General features: G+C 40.5%; 1 protein-coding gene across 5 annotated transcripts in view; it reads right to left on the reverse strand.

Moving 5' to 3' along the window:
* The window catches only part of unc5db (unc-5 netrin receptor Db), a 183,983-nt gene that overhangs the window by 84,192 nt on the left and 77,195 nt on the right, over positions 1-22,596 (reverse strand). For all 5 annotated transcript variants that reach the window (XR_013627106.1, XR_013627105.1, XR_013627104.1 and 2 more), the window contains exon 2: positions 15,472-15,687. Coding sequence is in view for 1 of the 5 variants with exons in the window: in XM_058070184.2 (XP_057926167.2) it covers positions 15,472-15,687 (216 nt within the window). In the remaining 4 variants the exon portion in view is untranslated. The remainder of the gene's footprint in view (positions 1-15,471; positions 15,688-22,596) is intronic.

The raw sequence follows: 22,596 nt of genomic DNA on the forward strand, positions 1-22,596 counted from the left end.
GCTAGAGTGGTCGTCCCCCAACCTGAAGGATGCGGGGTTGATCCTTCGTCCACCCGTAATCAGGTCCAAGTATACTGAACCCTTCATTGCTCCTGATGCTGTACCATTAGGTTAATGTGCGTTGTAAGACTATTTAGTACGCCATATTGTTCTGCGGGGAGCCTGGACTGACACCCAGTGAGTTGAATATCCTGATATCTGTGGTAAAAGAAACTGAGAAGGCTCCTTTCCATCTCGGACAACCAGCATCATCCAATACACAGCATCAATTCCCCACAGAAGAGCAGTTTCACTTGCAGATTATTATCATGGATCTGCTTCACTGAAAAATGGAGCAGATCATTCCTTCCCCTTCCATTCATCTCCTGACACCGCCCTTCAGTCATACAGTTGCTTTATCCCTGTGGGGGAGGCGGGCAAAAGCAACAGCAAAATACGAGTGTAGAGTGTAGAGTGTAGAGTGTAGAGTGTAGAGTGTAGAGTGTAGAGTGTAGAGTGTAGAGTGTAGAGTGTAGAGTGTAGAGCAGGGGTGGGCAAACTTTTCGCGGGCCGCATTGATATGACAAAATTTACGGGGGGGGGGGGGGCAGACTATATATTTTACACGTAACAGTCCACCTGGTATTATTGTATCTGTAAAATTGTCATGCAATCTGCTATTATTATTTATTATTTTATATTTATATTTAAATCTTTGAAAAATAATAAAATATTATAATAATTACAATAAAATTAAAATAATAATTATTATATTATTATTATGTAAAATATGCAAATATAACAATAATAGTATATATAATTAATATAATAATTAGCATTCATATAATAATTATAATAATCATAATATTTCTAATAATAATTATAAAAATTTAATAATAATAATAATAATAATAATTATAACAATTTAATAATAATAATAATAATAATTATTATTATTATTGTTATTATTATTATTATTATGTGCTTGTGTCCCTTTTTCAGGAGCACTTTGTAAACAACAGACCATGTCAAAAAACTAAATTGATAAAACCATCAAAAGGTTGGCTCAGGCCATGATGCCAGGTTGTATGTTGAGTTTAAATGAAATACTTTGGAAAGATTGGGCGGGCCGTATTCAAACACTTGGCGGGCCGGATGTGGCCCCCGGGCCATAGTTTGCCCACCCCTGGTGTAGAGTGTAGACTTGTGAGGAGCAATGCAAACTCACGTAGTCGAAATTAAAAGAGAAAAAAATGCAATCTTAGCCCGTCAAAACCAATGAGCCAGAATGACAAATTTCTTTGAAATTGGTAGTAAAATGAAAGGCAAAAAAAAAAAAAAAAAGAACTTGCCCATCTGAAATCCAGGTACTTACGTACATCCACCCAACCAAATTACACGTTACAAGTCTGACTGGGATGGTTCGGAGAAAGTGAACATATTGGGCGCTGACATCTTGATATCAACGGGTAGTCAGAGAATCACATCAATGCCGCTCTCATAGTACGTAAAAATAAAAATTGAATAAACAATAGCTGCCCCGATAGCTGCTTGAAACCCTGCAGAGACCAGCTACCAGCATGACCGCCATAGACCAGTATACCAGCATATGTTGTGTTTTCCTGCGGCAAATATTGCGTTTTCGTGCTGGTCCACCATCATACACCAGCATGGAAATTATGCTATGCTATGCTATGCTGGTTCACCAGTAAATCCAGCATACAACAGCGTGGTCCACCAGTAAATCCAGCATACACCAGCATGGTCCACCAGCTAAACCAGCACTGACCAGCAAAAGGCAGCATAGACCAGCATAATTTCTATGCTTTCCATGTTAAGTCCAACTTTTGCCTTTCAAACTTCCAATGAAAATAATTTATTATCAATCTGTAGATGAAATGTCATTCAAATCTGATCACTTTAACCTGTATTTTCACATATTTATGAATTAATACCAATGAGATGAATTTTCTGCAGAAAAAAATTCTTATAAAAAAAAATACAAATACATTTTTTTTTTTTTTTTAACCAAAACTCTGCAAATCTGCCGGGACGTTTTGAATATAGAACCTTGAGGAAATAAGAACTGAAGGCTTCCGCTATTTAAAATTTTCATGGACACAATCTTTTGAACGATTGCTGCTTCGTAGGAGGCATCAAGGTTGTATGTTTGAATCAAGATACTACCATTTAAGGTTCTGGTTAAAGTATAAAAATGATACTGTGATACACTTCTGTACCCTAGCCCAGTGATTTTCAGCCTTGACAGGTGTGCCGTGAGGAATTATCCAATATCACTTTTTATAATTAACATTCAATAATCATCATTTGCAAATATTATGTCAATATCCACGTATACGTGGACTCAAATATTCCAATTGCATTTGGTTTATTTGCTCAAACGGAAAGAATGTAACCTTTGTATACACCTCATTCCCAAAGAATAGTGCCAATCCGACTGAATATATAATCGGGTTAACAGGGGTGGAATATTCCTTTCCCTAATCCGACTGAAGTATCTTGTAGCCGCTCAAAACGGAAAGTTATCAGGGTGCGTTTTTCTTCTTCTGTTGTTTATTGGCGGTTGTCCAGCAGCTTTGGTGTGCATTAGCGCCATCTGCATTGATATGACAAAATTTACGGGGGGGGGGCAGACTATATATTTTACACGTAACAGTCCACCTGGTATTATTGTATCTGTAAAATTGTCATGCAATCTGCTATTATGATTTATTATTTTATATTTATATTTAAATATTTTAAAAATAGTAAAATATTATAATAATTACAATAAAATTAAAATAATAATTATTATATTATTATTATGTAAAATATGCAAATACAACAATAATATTATATATAATTAATATAATAATTAGCATTAATATAATAATAATAATAATAATAATAATAATAATAATAATAATAATAATAATAATAATAATAATAATAATAATAATAATAATAATAATAATAATAATAATAATTATTATTATTATTATTATTATTATTATTATTATTATGTGCTTGTGTCCCTTTTTTCAGGAGCACTTTGTAAACAACAGACCATGTCAAAAAACGAAATTGATAAAACCATCAAAAGGTTGGCTCAGGCCATGATGCCAGGTTGTATGTTGAGTTTAAATGAAATACTTTGGAAAAGATTGGGCGGGCCGTATTCAAACACTTGGCGGGCCGGATGTGGCCCCCGGGCCGTAGTTTGCCCACCCCTGATCTAAACCCTTCTATACGCCATTCACAAGTCCATAAGTCAAAAGAAAATATATATCGATAAAAAACACGTACCGAGTTGAATTCGCATGCTCAGATATGACGTAACACGCAGATCCAGACGTTCTTCGGTTTTAAAAATGGAGGCCAGCAATCGGCATTGGACTGTTTTTGATACGAACTAAATTTCAAGACTGGACAAAGAAAAAACTGGCAATACGGAGTTATTCCAACAAGTGAAAAAAACAACTCGGGGAAGTCGGTATCACGTGATGTTGGTGTTTACGTTTTACTGGGCATGCCCCATTGACTATTCTGGTTGATTATAGCGACGCATGTAGACAAGAGATTGGAATATTCCTTTTCATGGATACCATTGTTTCCGGAAAGGTCATTCGGAAAGAGAAAAACTCCTCATGTAAACACGGCTACTGTGGAGTGTCTGTGGTGTAAAGACTGGCATAGCAATGTAATATTGGTCCCAGCTCGTTCCTCCTATAGACTTAGTGATGTTTTCCAATGCAGTGACTCAAAAAAGGTTGAAAAACACTTCCCTAGCCTATCCAAACCTACAGCAAAACTAAATAAAATCATCTCTGGGTTGAAGATACGTTACTTCCCATCCATTCCCCGCAAGGAGTGCATAATGGAGGTAAGGTAGTCTATGATGGTGTGAGGTGTTTATTAGGTTAACAACGCCATTAACTGCCTCGCAAAGCAACCCTATAGCAATGATAACACCAATTGTGGCTTTAGAGGTCATTATGTTATATACGCGCACTCCTGGAAAAGTGAGCGGAGGTGCTAGAAGTAGCTAAAAGGGCGGGTCAGGTGATGCCACTCGTTTGTCAAATCCAATCGTCAATCCCCAACATGACCACACAAATACTCATTATTCCAACATGTTCCCCGGTTTGGCTGTTTGGCAGGTTCTTCATTCGTCAACTCTCCAAATTAAACACACACACATGCATAAAAATGTATACTCCATGTGTAATATATTCACTTCCTGTTACATACACAAGTCATTATGTACTTTTGCATACAGGCGCTATAATGACAGTACTGTACAAACACATTACAATCATGCCAGATGGCAGCGCTGGGTGCATAGTGCACAATAATTCTTCATCAACATGCGTCCCACATGGCAGCATATATGCACACTATAGGTACACACCCCCATACCAACAGCTCCCTCGCAGATATGGGCTACGAAGGCAAAAGCTGTTCCTAAGTGATAACATTCATAAACAGGAAGGTCAGGGTATTCTGCTCCGTGGGTTACTGCTGAATGATAATATCCCATACAGTAGAAGTGGGTGTACCATGCATCCATCCATCCATTTTCTATACCACGTACCATCACTATGATGGAGCCTATCCCAGCCGACTTCGGGCAAGAGGCGGGGTACACCCTGGACTGGTCGCTAGCCAATCACAGGGCACATAAAAGACAAACAACCATTCACACTCACATTCATACCTATGGACAATTTGGAGTCACCAATTAACCTAGCATGTTTTTGGAATGCCAGAATGCCGGAATGCCGGAATGCTGGAATGCCAGAATTCCGGACACCCCCCCCCCCCCACACACACAAACATGCAAAAACCACAGAAATACCCGAACAGAGAATCGAACCCACATCTCCTAGCTGTGTGGCCCGTGTGCTAACCACTCTGCACTGTGCGACCAGATGTATCAATCTAAATATGAATATTATCAAAAGGGGTAGTATCGGTATTGGGTTGATATTTTTCAGTTATCTATGTTTTTTTTTTGTTATTTTCTTTCATTCTGTTGTATTTATAATGTATATATTTTGTATCTGGACCAATTAATTGATTAATCAACAATTAATCGACTATCCAACTAATCAACTAAGTCCATTATTTATTTATTTTTATTTTAAATCAAAAATATTCTTTTTCAGCCTCTCATGTGCGAATAGTTTTTAAATTAGTCGTTCATGAAATCAGATGATTATCTTTTTTATTTTTGGAAAAAACAAAATATTCGCCCACATCAGCTTCGACTTTGGAAAACAACGTTTGACTCTTTTCTGATATACAGCGGACCAAACCACTATTTCTTCACTTTTTGACTCACAGCCACATTGGATTAATTGTTTATTTTTGTAATTTTGTTAAATGTATACAATAAAATGTAACTATGCATTTATGTTTCCTGATAATATTGTCTTTTTTGACATATATCATAGCCTATAAATATGAAAAAAAAATGTAATCTTCAAATCTGTAAAATATACTATGATACTATTGGGAGAGTGAGTACCACAAGATACCCAGCATACCTTGAGGCACAACTATATGTGTGTATATTGGCATGAATATTTTGCAGGGATATACTGTATATTTGTATACACTCATGATGCAGTAGGTAGTTTACATTGTGCATCGCTTGTTTTGACGTGTTGTGTTGTTCGGCATATGCCCCGCCTCTCCCCCAAAGTCAGCTGAGATTGGCTGCAGCATCCCCCAAGCGGGATAGAAAATGGCCGGATGGATGAAAGAGACCCTTGTTGGGAGATGCCATCTTCAGGCTATTGGATTGCAATCTGCCCCAGCAACAGCTTTAATTTGGGCCAAGGATAATTACGCGTCTTGACGGACAGCTAATCGGATCTTCCGGCTCAGAGCCGGTGACATTTTTTGGGGGGTCTGTCACTTGACTTTTGTGTTCCATAACCCTCAGGATATTTGAAGATGTTTCAAGTGACTGTCTTACTGCGTCCAACCTCTGAAGCAATGGCACGCTGCCAGACGTCGTCTTGCTTTAGCAGCTCAGCTAACCAATCGATGTCTTTGCCATCAAGAGATCATGACAGTGCAAATGACACAGAATCAACATTTTGGCTTTTAAAAGGCTATGGTCTTAAATTTTCAGCTGATGAACAGTCTGCTTCATTTTATGAAGGGAACTTTTTCCACTTTTCTGACCTATAAAGGTCGTTACAATGTCGTTAAACCATGCCAAAGTTTCAGATAATTAGGTTTGCACATTTGGAAGTGAGCCTTGAAAGAAGTTTGGGGTAGAAACTGGAAACGCTAGGTTTCAGAGGACGTGGTAAAACTGGGAGCATGCAGACACTATGAAGCGCTTTTAGTGCAGGAGGAACTTTTGTTGTGTGCGTGTGTTAAAACCCTGATAGGAACATCCCTATTGTATACAGTATGTTTGTGCTAGTGCTAAATAGTGCCATTCCTCCAAGGAAAGCTTAACTGACTCAATAAATTAAAGTCACAACAAGAAGAATGTGCACGGCAAAAGTCTCCTTTTTTTAGACCAAACAAGGACAATTAACAAAAGACAATTATTCCCTCGACAGAGCACAGGGAATGCAGATTTCCTCAAACTCCCAAGTTGAAGGTGGTCATCACCATTAGGGAAAGTGCAAAGACAAGCAATGAAAAATCGTTTCCCCTTGCTTTCCCGGGCATATGCCACCGTACACTTAGTCAGCAATGCCAGTCGGTGTCCTGCCGCCTCCGTCCCACACATGTTGTATATGGAAGATTTTAAGACGACAATGAAATCCCCATTTACACAGAGCTGTGGAAACAGTCATGTTTGCACGGCGGGCCATACCACATGCTTGTACACCTGTCATTCTGCAAAAGTGTGGTTTTAACACTGTACTTGGCATATGTTAGGGTAGAGCATAAGGGTATGCAGGCAGCAACAAATGTATACTTCGATGGTGTATCGTGATTGACACACAATTGGTAACAAAAATTTACACTTTGAGTCGCATTCTTAAAAGTCACACCCCCCCCCCCCAAAAAAAATAGTATTTCAAAGAGCTAATCATTTCACATGTGACTGCACTGGAATGTGAAATGTAATTTCAAAAGATTTGCAAATTACAAAATTTACTAAATTTTTGTAAAAGAGCTTGAACCAGTCATGATGTGCTATATATATCACTATATTGACACTTACTATGGTACCCATTATGTCATTCATTGGATGTTCATTTCACCTCCTACTTCGGTACGGGACAAATAAGTTTAAAAAAAATAAAAAATAAAAAAAACATATTAGGAAAGCAGGAAGTGAACAAATGTAACAGTTACTGATTGTAAAAGTACCAGATGGAGGGGTAGGATTTAATGAGCTTTGCTTCTTCCTGCTCCTTTTGGACATGTGGAACTGTGTGGCCCGCAGGACACTAGTTTGAGGCCCCCGCCTTGATATGAAAGTTTAATGTTAGTGCGGCCCGCGCAAGTTTGATATGGATGCTGTATGGTATCATGTACCCAGAAAAAATTATTACGTTTGATTCATGTTCATGTTAAAGGTTAAATAACTGTTAATAGTTATCCTTCCTATCCGTGTGGAAGTGGTAAGTTTTTGGCTATTTAAGTTGAAAGGAAATAACTTGAAGGCTACCGTTTAGGTCGCTAGCTCTCTAGTTTGCGAGTTAGCATGTGTCTTAAGACCCGGCAGTTGCGCAATATGTTGTAAATAAAAAGAGTATAAATGTGACTATAGTCGTGTTTTGTCATGTCTACAGGGCTCTAATAATGTTTTTTTTATTTTAATCTGAAAAAAAATAATTTGTCTACCCACCAACTATCCTCATCCTCGTCATCCTCACCTACCTTCTGCTAAATGTTATCTGCATTGCATATTTTCTGGTAAGCCTCCTTCTTCGTGGGTGACATTTAGCACTGTTGACCGGGAAATCTTTCTTGATATGAGATGGTGTAGCTGCCACATTTGTAATGTGCTGGCTTTCGCCTTATTCTGTTAAGGTTTGCTTGCCACTGCCTTTCCACACATTTGCTGCCAACAGCTTCTGACCTTGAACTGTCTCTCAAGCCTGGATTACGCTCCCGCGCAGAGGAGCCGGCATATGCAACCCCTGTTTGCTCCTCTTTCAAAAAAAATCTAAGCTCCCGTTGTGGTGACGCGAACCGTAAAGACTGGGATTGGCCGACCTGTGCATTATTTCCTGTGTGGATATGACTTGTTCAGAAGGCAAACATTCATCATTTTCATTAATATTGAGGCACTATGCAGTCATATAAATCTTTCAGACCTTCCATTCATCGGCCAAACCTGCTGTCAGAACATCTCCATAGCCTCAGCTCTGACAGCTTGGTGGAGGGTCACTTTGTAGCAACATCTTTGAGGTTACACCATCCACTCGCTTACCAATTTAGAACAACACAAAATTAAGAAAAAAAAATCAACAAAAAAAAAAATCACATTTCATATCATGGAAGGAGAGATGCACGGCGGTCGTGTGGTTAGCACGCAGACCTCACAGCGAGGAGACCTGGGTTCAATTCCACTCTCAGCCATCTGGAGTTTGCATGTTCTCCGAGTAAGATCAGAAGGAGACATTCAACTACAACTAGCAATGGAGAAGTTTTTAAACTGTGGTGTTTCGTTTTCTTTGCCCAAATATATACAGTAAAGTCTCGTTATATCGATAGCGGTTATAATGAATTACTGCTTATTATGATACTATTTTCATTTCCCGGCAAATTTCTAGTCTTTTATGATATAATTAGTTCCGTTAGTACGATACCCGGTTATTATGATAATTCGGTTACTACGATGCCCTTTTCATCTCCCGCCAGCCAATTTGGTCTGCTTATATCGATACAAAAGCAGCTTAAATCAATCTTTGCTTAAGGATTTCAATACCAAAAAAGAACACGGCCAACGGCTGCTTCCAGTCAACTTTATTTTTCACACTTCCACCACCAGAGCACAGCACACACACCGATTCCCGCACTTCCTGGTTCACAGGTCATGCTCAACCCGCCCCACATAGCTGGCCAAACACATGCCTGCAACAGAAGAACCAACTGACATAGCATACACACCTATTCCAACGAAGACACAAGCGTACAAATACATGTATTTAATTGTGTTGTATTCAGATATCTTTTTATCGTTCGTGGTTTCTCTCGTGTGTATAGAATCTATACACATGAGAGAAACCACGAACGCAGTTGGTTCTTCTGTTGCAGGCATGTGTTTGGCCAGCTATGTGGGGCGGGTTGAGCATGACCTGTGAACCAGGAAGTGTGGGAATCGGTGTGTGTGCTGCGCTCTGGTGGTGGAAGTGAGAAAAATAAAGTTGACTGGAAGCAGCCGTTCGCCATGTTTTTTTTGGTATTGAAATCCTTAAGCAAAGATTGATTTAAGCTGCTTTTGTATCGATATAAGCAGACCAAATTGGCTGGCGGGAGATGAAAAGGGCATCGTAGTAACCGGATTATCATAATAACCGGGTATCGTACTAACGGAACTAATTATATCATAAAAGACTAGAAATTTGCCGGGAAATGAAAATTGTATCGTAATAAGCAGTAATTCGTTATAACCGATATCGATATAACGAGACTTTACTGTATATATATATTAAAAAAAAGATTGAAGATTTACATTTTCATGCTCTACAATAATTGTGGTACGGTGGTTAAACAGATTTGTTGTGATGCTGGTTTTTGAGCGCACCGATCGCCGACATGCAGTACCTTGCACATCGACTTGATTAGCGCTCCCCAAACCACTTCCACACAACCAACGCTGAGTTATCTTTTCTTCTCAACGATAACTCCAAGTCATGGCTTCCCTCAGGTCTGTGTTTAGCATTTAGTGTTCGTTGGATGGGTCGGCATTGTTGCTACGCTGCAGCGTAATTCAGGTTTCAGTGTGGCCCGTTTACGTTTTATTTCTTCACTCTGTCAGCCTGATTGCAGAATCCAGTGTCAGATTTCTATTTAGCTACACATCCTCCTGGCAGCTTTCTATCGTGGAGCCCGACTCCCCCACAAACACTATCATGCTGATCTGTGATCTGCAAGAGACCCTGATTGCAGTGTTCAGCAATCACGTGAAGAGCAGTGAGGAATGAGTCTGATTCTCCCCCCTTGAATTGCACATATAGAAGTGCATGTAAAGAAGTTGAGGAAGGCATCACGGAATCTTGAATATGTCCTTTGTGCTTCTTCGTCCATATTTAACCAACGTAGGACATCACCCACAACACGGTATGCAGTATATTTAGTGACGTGCAATGAGGTTCATGGCTTAAACGTAAATACAAATTACTTCTTAATAGGAAATTAAAAAAAAAAATGAATAGATTGGTTTCTGTACCGTTTTATGTGTACTATCCTTCTCCGGGAAAAGCTCTGATCATCTCCTGGTGAGCTTGGATACAATCTTCTATCTTTGGCAGTCAATTTCATACATTCATTGAGCAGGGCATAAAAATATCTTGCATTTGACTTAAGACTCTCCAGCTAGCATAGCAGTCAAAAAAACAAACATAAACAATGGAAGGACGGCAGTGACAAGCACCCCCACTCCTTCAGGATGATGTTAGTACTGCATATGCCTCCCGTTTCCTGATGTTTCTGTGTATTTTTTTTCCAATTAACTCACAGTCAGGAGATCGGAAAGACCTGGGTTCGATTCTAAATGGTATTCTAAATGAAATGAGAAACATTTCAGAATAGCGTCATAAAATCATGACGAAAAATAAAGTTGAAATTGACAAAGAATAAAGTTATAATTTTTGGAAAATTAGATGACATATTTGGAAAAACAGCAGAAATGGAAAAAGTACCTGTAATTTTACAAGGAATGTCAAAAAGTTGGGCTGCACGGTGGTCATGTGGTTAGCGTGCAGACCTCACAGCTAGGAAACCGGGGTTCAATTCCACCCTCGGCCAATCTCTGTGTGGAGTTTGAATGTTCTCCCCGTGCATGCATGGGTTTTCTCCGAGTACTCCGGTTTCCTCCCACATTCCAAAAACATGCTAGGTTAATTAGCGAATCCAAATTGTCCATAGGTATGAATGTGAGTGTGAATGGTTGTTTGTCTATATGTGCCCTGTGATTGGCTGGCCACCAGTCCAGGGTGTACCCCGCCAGCTGGGATAGGCTCCAGCATGCCCACAACCCTTGTGGGGATAAGTTGCATCGAAAATGAATGGATGGATGATGTCACATTTGCATTAAAGACTTTAGAAAGTTATATTAATATTTTATAATGAAGCTGGGCACATGTTTTATATAGATATTTAGTATTTTCTTTTGGAATAAAAGTGGACTTGTGAATGGCGTATAGAAGGGTTTAGATTCTGTTCCACAGATGGCGCTAATGCACACCAAAGCTGCTTGCCAACCGCCAATAAACAACAGAAGAAGAAGAAGAACGCAGTCTGACATCTTTCCGTTTGAGCGGGTACAATATACCTCAATCGGATTGGGGAAAGGAATATTCCACCCCTGGGAATCCCATTATATATTCATTGGGATTGGCACTTTTCTTTGGGAATGAGGTGTATACAAAGGTTACATTCTTTCCGTTTGAGCAAATAACACGAATGGAATTGGAATATTTGGGTCCATGTAAACATGGCTAGTGTCTAAAGAGCTTATTGGATAATGCATGTCCATCACAATTCAAATAATGTAATGCCTTGTCTGGCCACTACATTGTATTCCCTCTGCATGAAAGGGAAATTCATATTAATGAGATAAGAAAGATTAGAAATAAATCTCATTTTCTCAAGAGAAAAATCAATTGCTATACATGACCCAGGATAGGTTGAGGGGTTGGAAAGAGTGTTGCCATTGTTTAAATGCGTCATCATCACAGGCTAAACAAAATTAGAACATTGGGGTATCTGTAGATTAGATGGCGTAATCTGTGCCAGAAGTCAACAAAGAGCAGAACACGGTTTTTCCGTGTGATGGATTGACAACAATGTTGAAGTTGTCACTGCAAGGCCATACAGGAAAAGCTGAAGTTTATGATTAGATTTGAGTTGTGTATTGAGGAATATGCATTGGTACTCACGACCATACTGTAATTGGCTGGGGGACATTGTCAGCTTTTCAGCGCTTGGTGATTCATCAGTCTAGTTGGTAAATAAGAGATGCTATCTGGTGTTCCTCGTGGCATTGAGGGCGCATGCTCTCATCAATAACATTCCAATTCGTGTCTGATCTCTACCCCTGATTAGCTGAAGCAATTCAATACACAATGTTGCTGACTATACCTGAGCCAGAACGAAGTGTTGCAGTTAAGACCGTGCTTATCTGGTCTTGTGTTCACAACTGATAAGGTGGGACGATGCCATTGTTGCCAGATGGGCTACACCGAGGACATCTTCTGGCCACTCTAATTGTTAATCCACCGGGGCGGGATGATCACAAGAAGGTGATCCAACAACCTTGACAAATTATAAATGTTTAGAGTTGAGGAGCATCTCAGCTTAGACGTGTAGGTGGTCTTTCTCCAGAGCGAATCTGATCGAAGTCACTCAAACTTTAATAATATGCCCATTGCACCACACACTCTAATGGACTTGGTGAACCTTTTTTGAACTGGACATCTTATGTAAGCGCTAAAATAAAAACATACTATATATTTTTAATTGACCCAAATTAATCTGTGAGACTTTCATCGAAAGTCATCTATGCGTATCGCAAATCGGTTTGTAACGGCAAAGCTCGAAGGTGGTTTTACTTTGTCAACACTAAATTAACTTCACATTACACGCAGTTCTCCTGCATACAAAGAAGCGAGGGTTAAATTACACATTTTGCCAAGATCAAGCACGCAACAATTTCACACCACAGCAATCACAGTGGAAGGAACATTCTGGTGCAATTAAAGCTGCTTTCATGAACACAAGACAACAAGATTTCTCATATTTTCTAATCTCAGAACATTCCAACTGAGGTAAAAAGTCTTTATGAACAGACGTCCCTTCAGGGGGCATAAGTCGGTTCCTCCAATTTGCTCCAATTCGGTAAAAACTCAATTTAGAACACCACTGTAAATTTCATGGGGTGTACAAAAACTAAAGGGGGCCTGTTAAGTTCATTTTTTGACCCTTTGTATTGAGTTGTGGTCTCCTATAGAGCAGCTACACACAATAACCCACACAAAACAATATAGGTCTTCCAGAATCTGCACCTAATCCAGCTGTATTTCCTTTGATTTGTGCTTCCTGCCAAACGGTCGGTTTTAAATCATTCCACCCACCCCTTTGTATTGAGTTGTGGTCTCCTATAGAGCGGCTGCACACAATAACCCGCACAAAAAACAATCTAGATCTTCCAGAATCTGCACCTAATCCAGCTGTATTTCCTTTGATTTGTGCTTCTTGCCAAACGGTCGGTTTTAAATCGTTCCACCCACCCCTTTGTATTGAGTTGTGGTCTCCTGTAGAGCGGCTGCACACAATAACCCGCACAAAAAACAATATAGATCTTCCAGAATCTGCACCTAATCCAGCTGTATTTCCTTTGATTTGTGCTTCCTGCCAAACGGTCGGTTTTAAATCACTCCACCCACCCCTTTGTATTGAGTTGTGGTCTCCTTTAGAGCAGCTACACACAATAACCCACACAAAACAATATAGGTCTTCCAGAATCTGCACCTAATCCAGCTGTATTTCCTTTGACTTGTGCTTCCTGCCAAACGGTCGGTTTTAAATCACTCCACCCACCCCTTTGTATTGAGTTGTGGTCTCCTATAGAGCAGCTACACACAATAACCCACACAAAAACAATATAGGTCTTCCAGAATCTGCACCTAATCCAGCTGTATTTCCTTTGATTTGTGCTTCCTGCCAAACGGTCGGTTTTATATCATTCCACCCACCCCTTTGTATTGAGTTGTGGTCTCCTATAGAGTGGCTGCACACAATAACCTGCACAAAAAACAATATAGATCTTCCAGAATCTGCACCTAATTCAGCTATATTTCCTTTGATTTGTGCTTCCTGCCAAACGGTCGGTTTTAAATCATTCCACCCACCCCTTTGTATTGAGTTGTGGTCTCCTATAGAGCGGCTGCACACAATAACCCGCACAAAAAACAATATAGATCTTTCAGAATCTGCACCTAATCCAGCTGTATTTCCTTTGATTTGTGCTTTCTGCCAAACAGTAGGTTTTAAATTATTCCATTGAGTTGTGGTCTCCTATAGAGCGGCTACACACAATAACCCACACAAAAAACAATATAGATCTTCCAGAATCTGTACCTAATCCAGCTGTATTTCCTTTGATTTGTGCTTCCTGCCAAACAGTCGGTTTTAAATTATTCCACCCACGGCTCGCCTCCAGGCACGCCCACTCTGCTGTAATTGGTCACAAGTGCTTCCTAACTATGAACCATATAAGGAAGTCTGCTCCTCTGTGACATCACAAAGGGGCAGTTTTACCACGGCTTTTGAAACAAGAGCGTTTTGAGCCATCCTAAACTTCTTTCAGGGCTCACTTCTAAATGCGTAAACCTCATGATATGAAACGTTAAAATCACAAATTAAAATCACAAAATGACAATAGAACCACCATCCACCAGTACAAGCCTGGAATGTGTTTTTCACACATTGGTGCGCCACACAAATATGCACATTAGCACTCAATAATGTCATCAAATATCACTTTTATGCATTCCCACCTAGCATCAGCATGTGGGACCAAATATGAGGTGAAACTTTTTGAAATAAATATATTTCCGAAATTGATATTTTTATATAAACTTTAATGTAGTTATTTGCATTTTTTTAAAGTGTTTTTTGCCCGGTGGATGGGGACCCCTGCCTTACATCATGCTTGGGGGTATGATGTGCACTTTTACACATTTGGCCACTTTTATAGAACTGGCTTCTTTAGTTCATAATTATGATTAATTAAGATTAATCTCGACATCAACAAATGTAACAATTGTATCGAAGCAAACTGATGGGTATAGATAACTATCGAATTGTTTACCACAAAGAGATTACATACCTATTTATAACAATATAATAACTTATTTCTAGCTGTGATTAACTATGAGTTAACCCTGGACAAAATGTAATTCATGATTAAATATTTGAATCGATTGACAGCCCTACTATGGCTATTGCATTGGGTAATATGAGTGAAAGGTGACTATACTAAATGAGGAATCCTACTTTGTGGAAATTCACTTATCATGGCCTTGTCTGGATCATGTCATTTACAAGCATTGCCAAAATTGACATTTATTTGACTCATTAACCAGTTCTTTTCTGGTTAGTATGTAAAACTCGTTGCCCGTGTGTCTCATTTTTATTATCAGGTATGATATTGAATTTGTTGCGACTGAAAATGTCAGTATTTCCATTATTAATTTGAGCATGTCTATGCCGCATATAAGTCAGTTTATGCCAATCTGTGGAAAATATGGCGTGTAATGAGGTCACACGGCTTCATCTTACCAGTGGTGATGTCTTTATACTCGTGGGAAAAGTGCTCATTCTGGTGAACCCATTCTCCGTTGCATTTAAAGAAGATCTGCAAGGCCGGCGTGGCTCGACAGCGCAGTTTAATGGGATTGCTCTTGACTATGTAGGCGTCCTCTGGCTCCTGGATGAAGTGCGGCAGGGTGCCCTGCACTGGGGGTTGGGCTCCCGAGTGAGCATCCCCTGTTGCACCTGCAAGCAAACAATTAAGTTCATCGATTGAAAACAGCTTCATTCACAATAACCTCCTCATGTGCATATTGTTTTACTTGCGCAGTGTCAACAGTGACTGTCAACAAAATGTAAAAATGATTGCTGTTTTGAATTCCCCATTCATTAAAAAAAAAAAATTCCATTTCAGAGGTAATTGTACACAGAGTACAAATCCATTCCATTAGTGCAAAACCGGTCCACTCAGAGCAATTTGCAGAAGAATACAATCGCAGCAAAGCAAGTGGAGGGGGAATCAAGAGGGGTATGATTACTCAAATTGTGGCAGTGGAGTCTGAATGCAGAGTATCTAACACACGGTTCTGATTTTGGCTTATACAAAAAAGCAGCTTTTCACAGGGGTTAAATCACCAGCAAATGCCACAAAAAATAATACAAAAAAACAAGTAATTTGATACATACCCAAAAAAAAAAAAAAAAATCCCTCTGCTCGCTTGATGTTAACGTTTTTGGATCAACATTTGCAATATAAGTGATTGCTGTAATTATTCTATTTGATTCAGCTCCAGAAGCACCCCCCGTGAATTGACACTGAATTAACTCCCTAAATAAGCGGTAAAGCCCTCACACACTATACATCACAAAGTGGTGCATTCAAGGACCACTGAATGTGCGAAATTGCAATGCCTGATAAAAAAAAAAAACACAATAAGTGATGCATAAAGACATAAACGTTGTACGTTTTACCTGTTTTATCACATATTTGGCACTCTTTAGAAATATAACTAACATCAAGACAGTTCCAGCCGCCATTGTGTTGAGTAATAATTATGCATATTTTAAATTAATTATATAAGTTACTGCAAAAAGTCACTCCACACATTGATATGTACAGGTTTTTCAAATTATTTTTTTATTTAAATTATAGAGTATTTTCCTGGTAAACCATCTTTGCTGTGACTGAATAACTAGAATAACTACAATAATAATAATAATAATAATAATAATAAATAGAATTAATTAGAATTTTACCAGGTCGTAAATGAAAACTATTTGAGCATATGAAATCAATGCAGAAATCTCTTTCTAATTCTGTAATACCAAATGTAGCCCAGCAAAGGGCTTTGCTCGATGGGGGGGGGGGGGGGGGGCAGTCTTTCTGTATCCATCTATCGCCACATATAGAGTCAAGCCATTATAGCAGATATCACAAGCTGTTTCTTCACATCGGGGTTGTCTTCCTCCAAGCTCTTTGCCGTATGAATTATACATCATCTGCCTTCTAAAGGATTTTGTTCTTTACTAAGAACACATTATTATGACACCATTGTAGATGATTAACAGCCTTCTCTTTTAGCGAAGAGTTGGACTTTGGTTCACCTGGAGCTATTGGCGCCCTGTCGACATACACGAGATGTTGCTTCCCATCGGTAACACGTGAACTTTTGACTGCAAAGGGGTCTCATTCGCTACAAAGACTCGACAAGATTGTTTGCCGTCAGCATTTTTCACCTGAGGACTTGAGCACGCGTCATGTGCTGGAAGACACAGCCATCCCAATGAGAGCGGACATTGTAAGTGATGCTGCCGTTGACGGAACTATGTGTATCAATGTGCGTATAAAAGTAGTGTTTTATTCATTTATTCATTCATTCGTTCATTTTCTACCGCTTATCCTCACAAGGGTCGCGGGGGTGCTGGAGCCTATCCCAGCTGCACGGCGGATTGAACTCAGGTCTCCTAGCTGTGAGGTCTTTGCGCTAATCACTCGACCGCCGTGCAGCCCCCACTTCGCATCCTGATTTTCAAATACAAAACTGCTACAGTAAACCTCGGATATGTCGGACTCGGATATATCGAAAATTCGCTCACAACGGACAGATAAAAAAGAACCGATTTTTCTGTAATGCATTTCCAATAAAAATTCATTGCATATATTGGATTTTTTTTATAACGGATTTCGCCTATTTCGGACAAAATCTCCAGTCCCGTTCCAATGCATTTCCATTAAATTTCCCTCGCATATATCGGATGGCCGCATCGTGGCGCTCCGATTCGCAGAATCGTGACAGGCCGCTATACGACGTCATTTGCAGCGTTTGCAGCGTTGCCTGCGCGTCCAGGTACATTGGAAAATCCGATTTACACATATACCGGATATAAATCCGATATATGCGTAAAACGGACATTTTTCGGTATACGCATATAACGGATTTCGCTTATATCGGACAAAACCAGTGGGAACAATTGAATCCGATATATCCGAGGTTTACTGTATAATTTTATAGCAGTTTAGCAGTTTTTTTTTGCGTATGTTCTTTTCAATATCTGCTACTTATTGTGAACACTACATAAATACCGGGAAAGACAAAAGACTTTCGAATCTGATCAGTTTTTCAATCATTTTCCAACACTGACATTCTGTGAAGAGTACAGTCTTCAGCGAGTTATCACATAAAAGTCCAGCGGTACTACACTTCATTACCCAAGCAAGTACAAGCTCAGGTCGTGTTGCCCTGACATGATAAATGACTGATGATTTGAATGTTTTGTTTCGACATGCTCCCCTGACTCTCAGTCGTCGTCAACGAGTCGACATGTCGCCGGCGTCCCCGTATGCAGATTTAAACACAACGCATTCATCAGCCGCAGGTCCGCTGCACGAAACCTCATGTGAAGTCAGGTGGAAATCTGGAACTGGAGGAGCATCAGAGCCGCTGTTAAAATTAATCAGTCTAATGAGGAAATTAGTGACTTATTGACGGCGCAGTCACTTTCTTCATTAAGAAGGATATTTATGAGTATCCGCCATTCCAATGGGACAATGCAGGTTTATGGGGCGTAGTTTGCTACCGTGTTCCAATTATCCAGTACCTTTGAAAGTGACAGGACACGGTACATCACCAGTTGTTGTTGTTGTTCAATGTGAAGAAAAGGGCAGCATGTGTGGACTTGGACATGTTGGGGCTCTTTTTGTTCATGATGCAGGACTCTGTGACAGATTACAGACAATAAACGGATGCTTCAAGCGTTTCACAATATGTTTATCCATAGTGGAAATATTTTACTCTTTTACTTGCAATGAGAATAAAAGCTGGATTCAATGTAGTAATTTTAGTCGGAAATGCAAGGAGTCTCTGGAAAGGTGAAAAGCACTTAAAAAAAAAATTGATCATTTAAAACGCTACTGGCTGCACGGTGGTCGAGTGGTTAGAGCACAGACCTCACTGCAAGGAGACCAGGGTTCAATTCCACCCTCGGGCATCTCTGTGTGGAGTTTGCATGTTCTCCCCGTGCATGCGTGGGTTTTTCTCCGTGTACTCCGGTTTCCTCCCACATTCCAAAAACATGCTAGGTTAATTAGCCACTCCAAATTGTCCATAGGTATGAATGTGAGTGTGAATGGTTGTTTGTCTATATGTGCCCTGTGATTGGCTGGCGACTAGTTCCAGGGTGTACCCCGCCTCTCGCCCGAAGACAGCTGGGATAGGCTCCAGCACCCCCGCGACCCTCGTGAGGAAAAAGCGGTAGAAAATGAATGAATGAATGAATGATCATTTAAAACGCTACTGGCTGCACGGTGGTCGAGTGGTTAGCGCACAGACCTCACAGCTAGGAGACCAGGGTTCAATCCCACCCTCGGCCATCTCTGTGTGGAGTTTGCATGTTCTGCCTGTGCATAAAAATAAATAATGGACTGCCAAACTTGTTGTTGATTAGTTGGATAGTCGATTAATTGTTGATTAATCAATTAATTGGTCCAGATACAAAATATATACATTATGAATAAAACAGAATGAAAGAAAAAGATAAAAATTCATATTTGGATTGATACATCTGGCCGCACAGTGCCGAGTGGTTAGCACACAGGCCACACAGCTAGGAGATGTGGGTTCGATTCTCTGCTTGTGCATCTCTGTGGTTTTTACATTAAACATGCTAGCTTAATTAGCGACTCCAAATTGTCCATAGGTATGAATGTGAGTGTGAATGGTTGTTTGTCTATATATGCCCTGTGATTGGCTGGCCACCAGTCCAGGGTGTACCCCGCCTCTCACTACCCAGAAGACAGCTGGGATAGGCTCCAGCACCCCCCGCCACCCTCGTGAGGAAAAGCGGTAGAAAATGAATGAATGAATTCATGAAAATTTTGTATTTGAAAATCAGGATGCTAAGTGACAGTTCTTGTTCAGATCTTTGAAGACACTGCTTAGTATCTTCAAAGTCACCCAAATGTCACCCATATTTCACACTTTTCCTAAGAACGATTGGTTAAGAATTTCGGTTACAGTACTCTTTGGTTCAGTCAGATCCTCCGGAATGTTATAACGATGCTAACCAAGGTTCCGATGAGTTAATACAGATGTAGAAGAACACTAGAGTGGTGACTAGTGCCATGAGTTTGAGCACCAGACTAAAACGGACAGTGGGAAACTTCCTGAAAATCTGAGTTGACAGCACAAACCTCCTCACCTCGCCACTATCTTTGATGGTGCTGGCCATTATTATTTTATAGAGCTTCTCAACAGCCAAAATCCTTTAAAACCACACATTCTTCCGCTCACATTCACAAATTCACTAGGGATCGCTCATGGATTTTTGCTGGAGTAAACCAATAGGCAGAGTACAAGGATGAAGAGCATCAGCAGTATGAGTATCGGCTTTAAATCGTGAGCACCCTCACAGCGTTTCAGCAGGAGTCCATCTTATTTGAAAGGCAGCCAGTCAGGAGATGTCAGACTAATCCTTGACACTTGAGGTAGAGCTTGTGGCAAAGCAAAAGTGCATGCAAAAGGCTTTGCACAGCACAGACAACTGAGTCAACCCCAGCAGCTACTGGGATGCACAGCAAATCAGCCAGGTTTACGACACAACACACCGGACCGGACATCCAAAATATGGAAGTTTTTCACAAAAGACGCAAGAATGTCCATCATTCTTTTCCAAAGTCAGTTTGCCTAAAACACAAAGATAATACCTGCATGGCGTTAGAGTGTTTAGCGCAGCTAGGAGACCTGGGTTCAATTCCACCCTCGGCCATCTCTGTGTCTCCCCGTGCATGCGTGGGTTTTCTCCGGTTTCCTCCCACATTCCAAAAACATGCTAGGTTAATTGGTGACTCCAAATTGTCCATAGGTATGAATGTGAGTGTGAATGGTTGTTTGTCTATATGTGCCCTGTGATTGGCTGGCCACCAGGGTGTACCCCGCCTCTCGCCCAAAGACAGCTGGGATAGGCTCCAGCACCCCCGCGACCCTCATGAGGAAAAGCGGTAGAAAATGAATGAATGAATGAGTTTGCCTAAAACACAAAGATAATACCTGCACGGCGGTAGAGTGGTTAGCACGCAGACCTCACAGCTAGGAGACCAGGGTTCAATTCCACCCTCGGCCATCTCTGTGTGGAGTTTGCATGTTCTCCTCGTGAATGCGTGGGTTTTCTCCGGGTACTCCGGTTTCCACCCACATTCCAAAAACATGCTAGGTTAATTGTCCATAGGTATGAATGTGAGTGTGAATGGTTGTTTGTCTATATGTTCCCTGCGATTGCCTGGTGACCAGTCCAGGGTGTACCCCGCCTCTTGCCCAATGACAGCTGGGATAGGCTCCAGCACCCTTGCGACTCTTGAATAAATGAATAAACAAAGATAATACAGTAGGTCTGCTTTCATGAATGACAAAGCCAATATAAAAATCAGAGATCTATATTCCAGAATCGTGTGTAAACTGTTTAACATCCTTGACCAACGGCAGTCGTTACATCTGAAGCCATTTCAAAGCAGGTGTTACGAGGTGTTTGCAGTCCTGGACGACCATCGCTTTACAAGCAAGGTGACACAATGTTTCCAGATACAGAGCCGTGTTGCATGATATTGGCAAGCAATGTTCTAACTCCCTGAATCTACGCTGTAGTTAAAGCTTCTTACATGGAGTGTGATCAATTTTAACAGGTTGAGCAATACGGGAAGCAATTACACGCTCTGTTGTGGCGATGCTGCAGTTTCAGAGGTGGGATCCCCAGTGATTACAGAGCAGAGATCTAGAGCTTTGTCAGTTATAGGTTGTTTCTGTGAGATGGTCTCGCTACAGCAAAGGCCCCAGCAGCCTTATGGATCTGATTGACAGAGACAGCCTCTGACAGATATTGACAAGCTGTTGCACTTCCCAGAAAGGGATAAGAGAGAGTGAAGAAGCAGATGCTCATGTCAGTGCAGGCAAGTTTCTGCTTAGTCTCCAGATAAAATGGCTACCTTTGTACATTGCCTGACCGAAAAAGAAAGTCATCACCGGAATTGAACTCTGCAAATCGGTTGGGTATGCTGCAATTGATCAGGGCTAGGTTCAGCAAAGTTAGCTCACTAACTGAAAACTAGTAGAATGAATGACCCGGTTATTCCATCGATGTGTTTTTTTTTCTTCCCTGATGACAGGATTCCTTGTGCTCAAATTGTGATCGATCAGCAAACCCGCCCATCGTGATATCTCTGGTAAAAGTCATAAATAAATGTGCATGCAATGCTTCGTTTCAGTTTATGTTGGCAATTGCATACATTGCCGCTGAAAAATTTGGGAGCACTTGGACATTTTATCGGCCAGTCTGAGATATGGCTTTTTCTTGGCAATCTTGCCATGAAGTCCAGCATCCTGAATTCGCCGCTTCACTGTTGATACTGACACTGGTGTTTGACAGCTACAATTTAGTGCAGCTGCCAGGTGACGACCTGTGAGGCGTCTTTGTCTTAAACACACTCTCAGATATTTGTCTTCTTGCACAGTTGTGCATCGTTTTTCTGTCCTTGTTAGACCCAGTTTGTGCTGCTCTCTGAAGGGAGTAGTTAGATTGAAGTAGAGTAGTAGAGTAGATTGATGCAGAGGACTGACAGTTGATAGTAGGCCTCTATGCAAAAATGTACATCCTTCTTTGAAAATT

Source organism: Doryrhamphus excisus, linkage group LG3, assembly GCF_037039965.1.
Source record: "Doryrhamphus excisus strain RoL-2023G ecotype Guam linkage group LG3, RoL_Dexc_Guam_v1.1, whole genome shotgun sequence".
Classification (NCBI taxonomy): Eukaryota; Metazoa; Chordata; class Actinopteri; order Syngnathiformes; family Syngnathidae; genus Doryrhamphus; species Doryrhamphus excisus.